Below are 11,634 nucleotides of genomic sequence, written 5' to 3'. Positions count from 1 at the left end.
CTTAATTTTACAAAAGTGTGTTAATTTATAATTTTTAGTAAATAGGTTAGTAAATAAGAATAATTTTATTTTTTATTTGGAATTATTTTTATTTTTGATTTGGTTTTTTATGCTAGATATTATGGGTGTGATTATTAATGTTAAACCAACTTTTTGAATGAGAGAAAGGAAACAAAAGTAGGATGAATATTTTTAATTAGAATGTTGCATTGTAACTTTATATATTTAGATTTTCCAATTTAAACTTTACATAATTTTTTTTTTTAAATTTAGAATGTTGCATATGTTGTTAACCTTGCTGTATTATTGCAAAAGAGATACATTTATTTTTTGTCTAAAATTAATATTATTATTAAGTGCATTTACAATATAATTGGTTTTGCAAAGAATGAAAGGAGATAATACGATCCTACAATTTAATCATTGTAATATTGTAGCATTACTTAAATTATAATTATAATATTTTTTATTTATTTTAAATATTAAATACACGTGGGAAATATATATCAAAAGTCAAAATAAGAGTATAAGAGGAGGTAAAGGGCGGGAATGAACTCTTAATTTTGGGGCCTTCCCTTATAATTAATCTGTTTTACAGTTTTGGTTGTTTTTTCAGCTCAAGCTTATTTACCAAACTACTGGCAAAGCGGCTAATCTCCCCCACAACCATCCTGACAACAACAAACCACTTCCCCTTCAAATTCAATGCTATTTTCATTCAATTCCTTCCACTTCCATGGGACCCCCTACACTTTCCCTTTTTCTTCACCTCCCATCCTATACACAAATTACATCAAACACACCATTCAATGCAAGAAACTAAACAAGGAGATGCCAGAATCTACATTGTCTCCACCATTTTCTTCCTCTCCATCTGCACTGGGGGCGCCTTCTTATGCCTTTACATGTTACAACCCAAGGCCGAATCCGCATCCTGGTATCCTGTTGTTGGGATAGTTCTCATTGGCATTCCCTGGATCTTTTGGATTACTACTTACCTATATAGGTGTTTTGAAGATTGCGTTTGTGGAAGCAATGGAGGGAATCTCAGCAGGGAACTTAGCAGTTTAACCAAGAAACAGTCTTGCGCTGCTGATGGACATGTAGGCAATTCGATGGATTCATTGGAAAATGAAGGCTCACCTCTGGGATCGCCTGATGGTGATCATCGTCATGTTTGTTTCGGTAACATTGTCGACAAACATGGTGGTGAAAGTCCACGCAAAGGTGCACGACCTCTCTGAAACAGCACAGGAGCGTAAAGAGAATGAAAATCGTATTTCAACTGCACCTCGGAAAGGCGAACCACCACTAATAGTGTTGGATTCATCTAAGGTTTCTTCTCTCTTTCTTTCTTTCCTTCTTTTTTTTTTTCCATATATTTGTAACATTAAGGATATACTGAGATCCCAAATTCTTGTTCTTCCATTCTGGTTGACATGATATTGGTTTTCTGTGCCTTCAATTACTTATAAATAATAAGAAGCTAAACTGAACCAAATAATATATACTTAAAAATGATCTTTTTTATTAATAGGATAAACTTAACATAAATAAATTTAACTTTATTATTATAGACTGTTGAATTGTTAAAGAGTGATTTATACAATTATATTCTACTTATTACATTTGGAATTTTGAAGAATGGAGGATCTTAGATGCACAAAATATACCCAAAAAAATAAATAAGAAAGTATGATTTTAATTTTCTAGAAAATTTACATCTTAGAACTCAACTAAACTGAAAACACAACCAAAAATTATAAAAGCGTATGAAAGCATGTTCCCTTTGCAGTAAAAAGATAATAAGACATTAAAAGATTATCCTAAGGCAAATTTTGAACCTTGATAAGAAAACAACCGTATAGAATTCTTGTAGCTTATTTCTGCAAGTTCCTCTTTCCTAATTTCCAGCAAATTTGCAACATAATCAAGCACCTGAAGGGAAAAAAATGAAAAAAAAAAAAGAAATCTGAATGTTACAGACGGTGTGAATTGCATATAGCAGCACATCATGTGATCAAAACTAAATGATGACACCTCAAAAAAATTCAACTATCAGTCGTAGATGTGATAACAAAATCTTTCGATGACTCTAAACTTATTGAGGTTCCATCTTCAGACCAACCCTGTCCCAACATATTAGTGCTGCTGGTAATTAGAACTCAACCCAAATAAGATCATAGTCTCCTATGCTTCCTTTATATCATATATGAATCAGGTTGTACTAAGTAAGCTATGAACATCACATTTATTTTCAACTGGAGAAAACAAACCAAGAATCCATAAGCTTATAAATGAAACATGATATGTACCAGAGGTGAAGGGCACTGTCCTATATTAATTTTGTTTTAGGCTATTTCCTATGTAATTATATTTCTTGAGTTTCTACGAGAAAAAGTGCCGAAAGTAAGGTACTAGATAAAGATGTAAGCAGTCTACAGCCATATAGAAAAGATACCCATCAGTTGAACTAGAAATTATACATTATGTATGTTTGCCGGATGATTAAGCATGTCTTTTGGCAATGAATAAGCGTCTCTTGACGTATCAGAGGAAGTGCTAACATTTGAAGCGCAGCAGTTCTCCCATGAGCAAAAATTTCTTGTGGAAGGGAAGGATCTTCGTCGACCAAAAACAGAGAGCTTAACTCTAAATGTGGCAATGCATCCGGAGCATCCGACTCCAAGAGGATCCTTTCTAAAGGTATCTGCAGGAATTTCAGAGGTGAAACAATTGTATACTTTGTTACATGATGATCAGATCAATGGAACAATAAACTCGATGAACTAACCGTCTTCAACATTTTCTTGGCCTTCTGCACTTTCATGGGCATGATGTACCCGGATAATAAAAAGTAAGCACCGGATTTGACAAATTCAGGAACCATCTCCGCAGAGCCTAAGTAAGAATGGAGGAGGAGACCATCTGGGAAAGATCCAATGTCCCTGAGGATATTAATACATTGCAGTAAGGAAACACATACATTAACCAAAGCATCTTACATGTACATCAGTAAACAAGCAGCTAAGATACATGCCTGGTAATGAGCAATTCTATCAAAGACACTAATAGTGATAAGATACATTGCAGTAAGGAAACGCATACATTAACTATAGCATCTTACATGTACATCAGTAAACAAGCAGCTAAGATACATGCCTGATAATGAGCATTTCTAGCAAAGACACTAATAGTGATAAGTGCCAGAGATTTCGAAGGCTTTCTTGCCTTCATAATGTTATTTGTTATCTACTAAGTGGCTGAAACATTTTCTAAATAGTCCCCAGTAATTTGTTTAAGATAAAATCTCGGTTACAAATAGATGTAGACAAAGTCATACTTCACTATATGAAGGAGATCGCCAAATGCACGAACACAATGGACTGATGCTGGTTTTTTCAACTCTTTTGCAAGCTCTAGCTGTTGCCTAAATACGTCAATCTGGAAGATAGAACTTAAAGATTCAGAAAACTTTACAAAAATGACTAGTATACATGCACTCATACCAAGTAATGGCAACATGTAAACAGGATGCAAGTCTTTTTATTATGCATGGAGCTGCTCTTTTTGCCTTAGAGAAAACAGAAAGTATGCTGCCTTATGAAAAAATAGAATTAATACAAAATAAATGACAATCAAGATAGCACAAAAACAGTGAGGACCTGATCATTAAAATCAATCTCCCTTCCTTTTGAGCCTTTGTCCAAACCAATCTGAAATGTGCAAAAGCATGTTGTTATTTAAGAGGTAGCTATGAACAAATATAAATCCAAGCACAATAGTGTAAGAATCTAGTCCTGAAACCTTCTGTTTTAATATTTTCTTTTTTACCATGAAATTTGGAAAACTGAAGTTAAAACTCTACATCAGACCTATGGACTGCACAAACTAAAATAAAACTAAATACCCTTGGTTAGATATTAAGAAATTAAGTAGAATTAGTGGTAAAAGAAATAAATTTACCTCTCCAACAGCAGCAGAAGGAGTGGTTTCAAAGAATTCCTTGAGAGTCGTAAACCAATTTGGACTTCTGTGAGGAACATACCTGCAACAAATGAAAACAGTAAAAGAGAAGAGCCTAAAAACTATATCTAAGTATTCATTTTAAAAGTAACCATTTTACCAAGGATGAACTCCAAAGCATGGAATAACAGAAGGATACTTGTCTCCCATTTCTTTGACCAAATGCCAGTCTTTCTACAGTTTTCAAGAAAAACCCAAACATAATATCATTATAAAAAAACAAATAAAATAGGAAAATGAATGAGAAATCCAAGGTAAAAGGAGCGACCTCAGAAACACCATTAACAGCAAAATTAAGGAGACCAGAATCCAAAGCAGTGGAAATGAGTTTGGGGGCTTTGTTGAGAATTCTGGGATCTTGAAGGTGGCAATGAGCATCAAACAATTTCATGGGTAGCTCTGTCTTCTTTGTGTTCGATGATACTTGTTAGGTTTACTGTTTTCGGTTCTACAAATTTTGCCGCAAAGATTTTTGGCCTTGGAGTTAGGGAACCTTTTAGAATATCTGTTTGTTCTGTCACTGACACTAACTCCACAAGGGCCACCTCCACGTTGCTTTACTTTCTACGCCCTTTTTCTATTGGCATAATTCCATATAATACCCTCGATATTTAGGGATTTTTAATTTTGTGCCCTTGACTTTTTTTTTTATGTATTGATATCATCAACATTACGATTTTTTCACAAGTCAATTTGGCTTTAACGGAAAACGTCAGTTAACCACCAGTCAAGCGCTGGTCAACGAAATAGCTTATGTGACATGCTAATCTGTCAAAAAAAAAAGAAGTAAATACGAAATTAAAAAACGAAGAATTTATAAAAAAAACCTTAAAATTAAAACCTATCATTAAAATCCCTAATCCCTTCTCAAATATTGAAATCCCTAAAACTTTTACAATAAAATTGGTATATATATTATAATTTTTGTTGTTTTTCAATGCTTCAACAGACACCAACCAATTTATTCTTTCACTGTTTTTCTCCATAGAATGAAATTAAAAAAAGAAGAAGAAAGAATAGAAAAGTAGTTATTTTGAATTCAAGTAACACAGAATCAATCTCCTTTCCACTTTGAATAAAAAGGCAAAAATGGAGAGTTTCAACGCTAAAGACCCATCAACAATTGGTGGCATATCCATCATTTTCCTTCATTCCTTCATTCCCACCCATTGCTTCCTTTCTCCATTATCAGATAGGCCCAGAAATAGGGAAGACACAGTGTATAAACTTGCTTCACTTTTGCTTACAGTTATTGGTGGTAGCTATATACTGTTCTTTCTATCTGGAAAGGGTGGGAAAATTCATTCTCATAATCAACCTTTGGAGAAAATGGTTGTTGTCAGTCTTGTCCTTGTTCCAACATTGTCTCATTGCGCTACCATTCTTTCTGTGTTTCTAGGTGTTGGAAACTCATCGTCGATGATGGTGTTTGCAATCATAGTGCTTTTATTCAGGTATAGAATGAAAAATGACTCTGAATTTTGAGAATTGCTTAAATCAATTTGAATTTGTCAGTAGTTGGCAGATGTTAGCTGTCGAAACCATTTTTTGAAAACAAGAAAAATAGGGGATCGACTTTGAAAACGGAAATGTGGAGTCGCCACCAATCTTTTTGTTTCGGTGTGATTGGATCACCTTAATAAAATATGTTACTCCATTTAAACCAATTTTGGCTTACGTAAATTTGAGAAAACGGGTTCGGGAGTCGGTTACGCATGAGGAAGGATTAGCACCCTCACTACGCCTAAAATTGGTACCAAATTGATTAAATAATGTCCTTATATCTAAGATTTAAAAATGTTTTTAAAATGTGATTCCTTTGAAAACATTTGAATGGTTCAAGTTGGTAATCAAAATTCTCTTGTTTCAGAAGAATATAGCATCACATCCAGCATGATATGATACGATCCTTTATACCCTCGAAAGCACGATAAATTTCGAGTTCCAAAAGTTTATATGTTGAAAATCACAGAAGGATGCCCAATTATTTAGTCCAACGAGAAAAACCGAAACCCAGCACAGTAGGGCACGATTCCTCTAATTTCTAGACATTGTACATTGCCTTGTTTTAGAATTTAGAAAACATGAGTGAAATTCTAAAGGGACATTTGATTATTTTGGACAAACGGGAAATTGCAACCCAGCATGGTAGGGCACGATTCCCCGAATTGCCAAACATCGAACATTTCCTTCGTTTTAAAGAATTTTTAAAGACATGAGTGAAATTCTAAAGGAATATTCGATTATTTTGAACAAAAAGGAAATTGCAACCCAGCATGATAGGGCACGATTCCCCGAATTGCCAAACATCGAACATCGCATTTGTTTTAAAGAATTTTTAAATGGATAATTATAAAACTAGCTTAAAACGCATTAATTTGACTTGAAATAGAATAGAATAGTTAGTTTGGATTAATAAGTTTAAAATCTCAACGAGTCAATTCCGAGTAAAAGGCGAAGTTATAAATATGAGACAATATGCATGGATAGCAAACTCTTTTAATGAATAAAAATAGTATAAAAATGAGTAGACAAATAAAAGAAAATTTAACGTGCATAAAATGATATTAAGCTCACATCCACACATTAACAATCAAAGTTGTGAAAGCTAAAAGTATAACTAAGGAAACAAATCAAAGTAAAAAGCTCTAACAAGTTTTTAAACCGAGATAAATAAAATAAGATTAGGATAGCAACACCAAAAACTAATAAAAAATATAATGTAATAACTTATAAAACAATAAAAACAACAAAACACACATGATATGCAAAACAATATGGACAAAACTACAAACATCTAAATAATTATTAAAACAAAGATTATGAAAGAGGAAATTTGAGTCAAATAATGGGCATAAACATTTTGAAGATGATGTATTCATTTAGAGTTGACAAATGTATATACATATAAAAATAGTATTTAAATGTGAGACTTTAAATCAAAACAATATGTAATAAAATATGTTCTAAAAAAATGACTCATATACATAAAAATATATATATAGATAAATTTAAAAGAATTTATAAAATAAATTAGCATGGGACTAAATATGCACATAGGATTAAATTAATTTTATTATAAATTATATGTATAATAGACTTGAAAGCATACTCATATGTACAAAGTATTTTTTTAAATGAAATATCTATTTTAAGATGACCACATACATATAATAAAAAGGAAAATGATTTAAGTAACATATACACCATCAAAGGTTTTTTTTAAGACGAAATGACAAATATGTATAATAAAACATGTTATATATATATAAGGCTTAAAGATATGTACAAGTAGATTTAAAAAAGAACATGTATATAGAGTAACATAGAATTAATAATATATATGTAAAATAAAAACTAAGTTAATCATGAATTCCATAGGCATAATAGTATATAAGAATATTCAAATGAAGTATTATACAAAAACATTTTAAAATAATATTAAAAAAATTTAAAATAAAGATTTTATGTAAAGAGGACAAAATCATCCTAAAAACTAAAAAAAAGTATACATTCATGTAAAAAAATTGAGCGAATAATAAAAAAATGAATTATACAAATCAAAGGGATCTAATTAAAATACAATTACAATGAAAGGGCTAATTTATAAATAAAATAATCAGAAAGAGGACCAATGTGCGATGCGCGCAAACGCAGAGGGACCTAAACTGGAAATATACCAGCTCCCAAGGCGCAGTGTTTAAATGCGGGTCAAATTGTTAACGCGCACAAATTATAGGAAGAATTTAAAAACAAGGGAAACACGAATGCAGGCTGATTTAAATACGGCGCGAAAAACGAGGGACTTATATCGCAAATAACCCATCACCGCAAAAACACGCGGGTCCTGAGGGTATTCAGGTCGGGTCATCGGGCATGGTTTAAAACGACGTCGTTTTTTAAACCATTGCATTTAGTTTAAACGGCGCCGTTTTTGCTTCCTTATAAGGCTAAATGTTGCATTCATTCAGCTGAACCACAACAAAGCCCTAGGCTCCCCATCTTTTCTCCTCAACCGAACCCTAATCCCCTTCCCTCAAACGCCACACCGTCACCACAATGGCGGTTAGCATTCTTAGGCTACGAATGACTACTTTGTAGCCTCGAAGCTCCCTTCAAAACTCTGATTTCGGCGAAGCAAAGGAGAACCGATGGCCTAAACGCAAGGTAAAGTTCATCTCATCCCTTTTCTTTTATTTTCAAAATACAATGATGAAAGATTTGAGTAAATACCAGTAAAGAGAAAGAGAAAAAGATTATAGAAATCGAAAGTGGAAATCACCTTCTCTGTTTTTTTGATTGCTTTCTATTGCATGTATGTTTTTGGTCTGCGTAACCTTACAAAAATGGAATCTCTTGGCTTTATAGCCGAAGAGATAGAAATGATAAAAATAAATAAAAAAATACAATATATTTTTTTGTTTTTACTGTTCGTTCGTCCTTTTTGTAGGTACGGGGTGTGCGTGGCGCGAGTACGGGGGCTGTCTGCTGGCGTACGGAGGCACGGGCGTAGCTGCTGAAGCGCTGGAGCATATGGAGGCGTTGGAGGCTATCTGCGGCGCAAGCATTAGGTTTAGGGCTAGGTTTTTCTGAAAACCTTAGTATTTTGGGTATTAGGCCATTGTATTTGGGCCGTTTGGGTTAATTTGGTTTTAGGGTCTTTGATTTGGGTTATATAATTGGACTTTGATTATTAATTTGGTTTAATTTTTATGGATTTTATATTTATTTTGTATTTTGGTGGACCCGGGCAAATTGGCCCGTTTACATTAGCAATGTGGTAATTGAAGAATAGATCATCTTACTTGTGTTTTTCACTTAATTTGTACGGTCAAGTTGTCTCAATTTCTCAGCAGTTGGAGATTGTTTTTTTCATCCAAAGAGTTTTTAGGGATTTCACGATTTGAGAGTAAGGGCTTAGGTATTTTAATGATAGGTTTTAATTTTAGGGTTAAAATTATTTTTTACAAATTATTTATTTCTTTTTAATTTTATATTTAATTCTTTATTTTTGACACGTCAGCACACCACATAGGATATTTTGTTGATCGATGCTTAACTGACAGTCAACTGACATTTTTCGTTAAAGATGGGTTGATTTGTGAAAATACCGTAATATTAAGGGTGTTAATAAGAAAAAGGTCAAGGCTACAAAACCAAAAACCCCTAAACATTAAGGGTATTTTATGCAATTATGTCTTTTCTATTTTCTTTATGTAGAATATTTTAAATAAAATACATAATTAATTTAGTCTTTCTATTTTTATTTATTTTTGCTACTTTTTTTCAATTTGCAATTATAAAATAGGTGAAAATCCTATTTATGTAAAAAAAATAATTGAAGTAAATTTTTTTTTTCACAAAAAAAAAATTCAGTAAACAATTAGGATTGGATAGACCAGCCGAATTAATTGAATCGATAATTGGTTGAATCATAGATACTAACATTAAACCGTTTTTGGATTGAACTATTGAGAATGTTATCAAACTAAAACCGTTTGAGCCGGTTCAACCAGTTTTAGTAAATTTTTGGATTTTTGTTTTACTTTTCATACATTTTTTAGTCCACTTTTATGTAACCCAATAACCAACCAAAGATAGAAAATGAACAGAGACATAAGAATCTATGATGGTGTTATGGAACAAAGCGGTCAGCGGTTAACACTTTTATAATTCTGTTATTTCTGTTGTTATTTCTTTTACTTGTTTAATTCATATTGTAAAAATGCAGCGTTTTGTATGGTGTTAGTGAAACGGTGCAGTTTGAGCAATTTGTTAGCCTTGCCAATTGGCCAAAGCCGTTACTCACCTGTTTTAAGCACCAATCAGTGAGGTGCAAGGCACTTATGAAATTTGATAGTATTTTCATTCTTCTACTTCTCTGATTTTTTCTCTCTCAATCTCTCTTTCTCTATCAATTTTCTCTTTTCTATTATGTTTCATGAGAAAGGTATCAGAGCTTGGCAATTCTCATGGCCAACGAGGATGTGACCACCAGAATGCAAAAGGATATAAGATCATTGTAACACGGGCTCATTTAGTTGCAAGTGGAGTTTAGTCAATTGGATACCAAGATTGATGCACATTTGAAGGACTTCTATGAAAGTGTTAAGAGTGAGGTATGTTTTAAGCTTCGTTCAGTACTCCATTCCCTGTGAGCAATACTTTGGGCAATCTGCTACTACTGGCTTGGTTTCTGACAAGGATAAAGGGATTTTTGGGTGACCTTCTCCTTGCTTTCCACCAAAGAAGCATCTGGTCATGTCCCCTATGCCAAACCTAGGGCATACTGGAGCGTCCGTTCAAGTTAGGCCTTTGGATGTGGTGAACAATCCTTGGACTCGACTACCCACGTTTTGATGGGGAGAATTTCAGAGGGTGGTGGTTTAGGCTTAAACAGTATTTTAAAGTTGAAGGGATAGGAGATCATGTCAAGATTCGAATTGTTATGTTACACTTGGAAAGAAAAACCTTAGATTGGTAAAATTTCTTTGTTCAAAGGAAAGGGGGTTGCAACAGTTGCCTTAGGATTTGTATGCTAGAAGCCTGAAGGAATGTTTTGGGTTTGACTCCTTTATTGACCCCATGCCTAAGCTCATTTCTTTCAAGCAACAAAAATCGGTTGAAAAATTCCCTGATTGATTTGTCAGTCTCCTAAACCAACTTTATCTACTTAAGACATATGCATTAAGTATTTTTACAACTTGTAACCAAAAATTGGTCAATATCTTTAGTTATTTATGCCCCAAACCTTGGTTGAGGGTTACACGTTGGCTCGACAAGTTGAGAGCATCATGTTAGGTCCCTCAAGGAATAGTATGCCTATAGGAAGTGGGATAGGTTTCCTCAAACCCTTGTTTTTTAGTCCTAATGTACCTCATAATTCTGGGAGTTCCTCAACAATGGGGAGTTCCATAGGTAGTAATTCGGGGCAGTGAGATCACATTAAGTCACTCTCACAAATTGAAATAGAGGATAGGAGGAAGAAGGGAATTTTTTTCTGGTGTGGTTCTAAGTACACACCAAGGCATAAATGCTTGAAATCTTAGTTGTATCAACTTATCATCGAGTCCCTGCTTGACTAGGAAACAGATGTTAAGAGTCTAACGTTGAGGATTTCCAAGATTGTCCTGAACATCTTGAAACAGTCACCCTTTCCATGCCAACTTTATCTCTACATGCCCCTTAAGGATCTCAAGGGCATAACACTATGAGGTTTTCAGCTCTCATAGACCAAATTAAAGTAATTGTTTTGGTCAACTCAGGGAGTATACACAATTTTGTGGACTCTAAAGTAGCTAAAAGGCTGAATTTGATAGTGGAGCAGGTAGACACATTGAGGGTAATGGTAGGTAATAGTAGCCAATGGAGTCAAATTGTCAACTTAAGGACTATGTAGGGTTGTTCAATAGAAGGCACAGGGCTATAGTTTCAATATTAATTTCATGATTTTTCTAGTGAAGAGTTGTGATCTCGTGCTAAAAATTCAGTGGCTCTTATCTCTTACTTCTATTAATTGGAATTTTTCCTCCTTAACTATACAGTTCGAGTACAAGGGCAGTGTTGCACTCTCCAAGTCTTATACTAGGCTCTCTTCAAATTCTACAT

The 11,634-nt window shown here is 33.6% G+C and overlaps 2 protein-coding genes, 1 long non-coding RNA gene and 1 pseudogene across 3 annotated transcripts; 3 read left to right on the top strand and 1 right to left on the bottom strand.

The window, feature by feature from the left end:
* The first annotated feature begins 501 nt into the window (after positions 1 to 501).
* LOC107890948 (uncharacterized) lies at positions 502 to 1,428 on the top strand. The gene has a single exon (XM_016815559.2). It carries the CDS (start codon positions 810 to 812, stop codon positions 1,242 to 1,244), a length of 435 nt encoding a protein of 144 aa, XP_016671048.1. The 5' UTR covers positions 502 to 809; the 3' UTR covers positions 1,245 to 1,428.
* A 254-nt stretch (positions 1,429 to 1,682) lies between these two features.
* On the bottom strand, positions 1,683 to 4,593 carry LOC107890937 (putative deoxyribonuclease tatdn3-A; annotated as a pseudogene).
* Positions 4,594 to 5,115: 522 nt separating this feature from the next.
* Positions 5,116 to 5,511, top strand: LOC107956775 (uncharacterized). The gene has a single exon (XM_016892302.1). It carries the CDS (start codon positions 5,116 to 5,118, stop codon positions 5,509 to 5,511), a length of 396 nt encoding a protein of 131 aa, XP_016747791.1.
* A 2,430-nt stretch (positions 5,512 to 7,941) lies between these two features.
* LOC107890957 (uncharacterized) lies at positions 7,942 to 8,843 on the top strand. The gene is made up of 2 exons (XR_001682095.2): positions 7,942 to 8,193; positions 8,477 to 8,843. It is a non-coding gene; the product is annotated as an uncharacterized lncRNA (long non-coding RNA).
* Positions 8,844 to 11,634: the final 2,791 nt, after the last annotated feature.

Source organism: Gossypium hirsutum, chromosome A11, assembly GCF_007990345.1.
Source record: "Gossypium hirsutum isolate 1008001.06 chromosome A11, Gossypium_hirsutum_v2.1, whole genome shotgun sequence".
NCBI lineage: Eukaryota > Viridiplantae > Streptophyta > Magnoliopsida > Malvales > Malvaceae > Gossypium > Gossypium hirsutum.
This window is presented reverse-complemented; position numbering and strand designations above follow the sequence as displayed.

Excerpts from the sequence above, each read along its gene's own strand:
- LOC107890948 (XM_016815559.2), top strand. The coding sequence starts at position 810 with ATGCAAGAAACTAAACAAGGAGATGCCAGAATCTACATTGTCTCCACC.
- LOC107956775 (XM_016892302.1), top strand. The coding sequence starts at position 5,116 with ATGGAGAGTTTCAACGCTAAAGACCCATCAACAATTGGTGGCATATCC.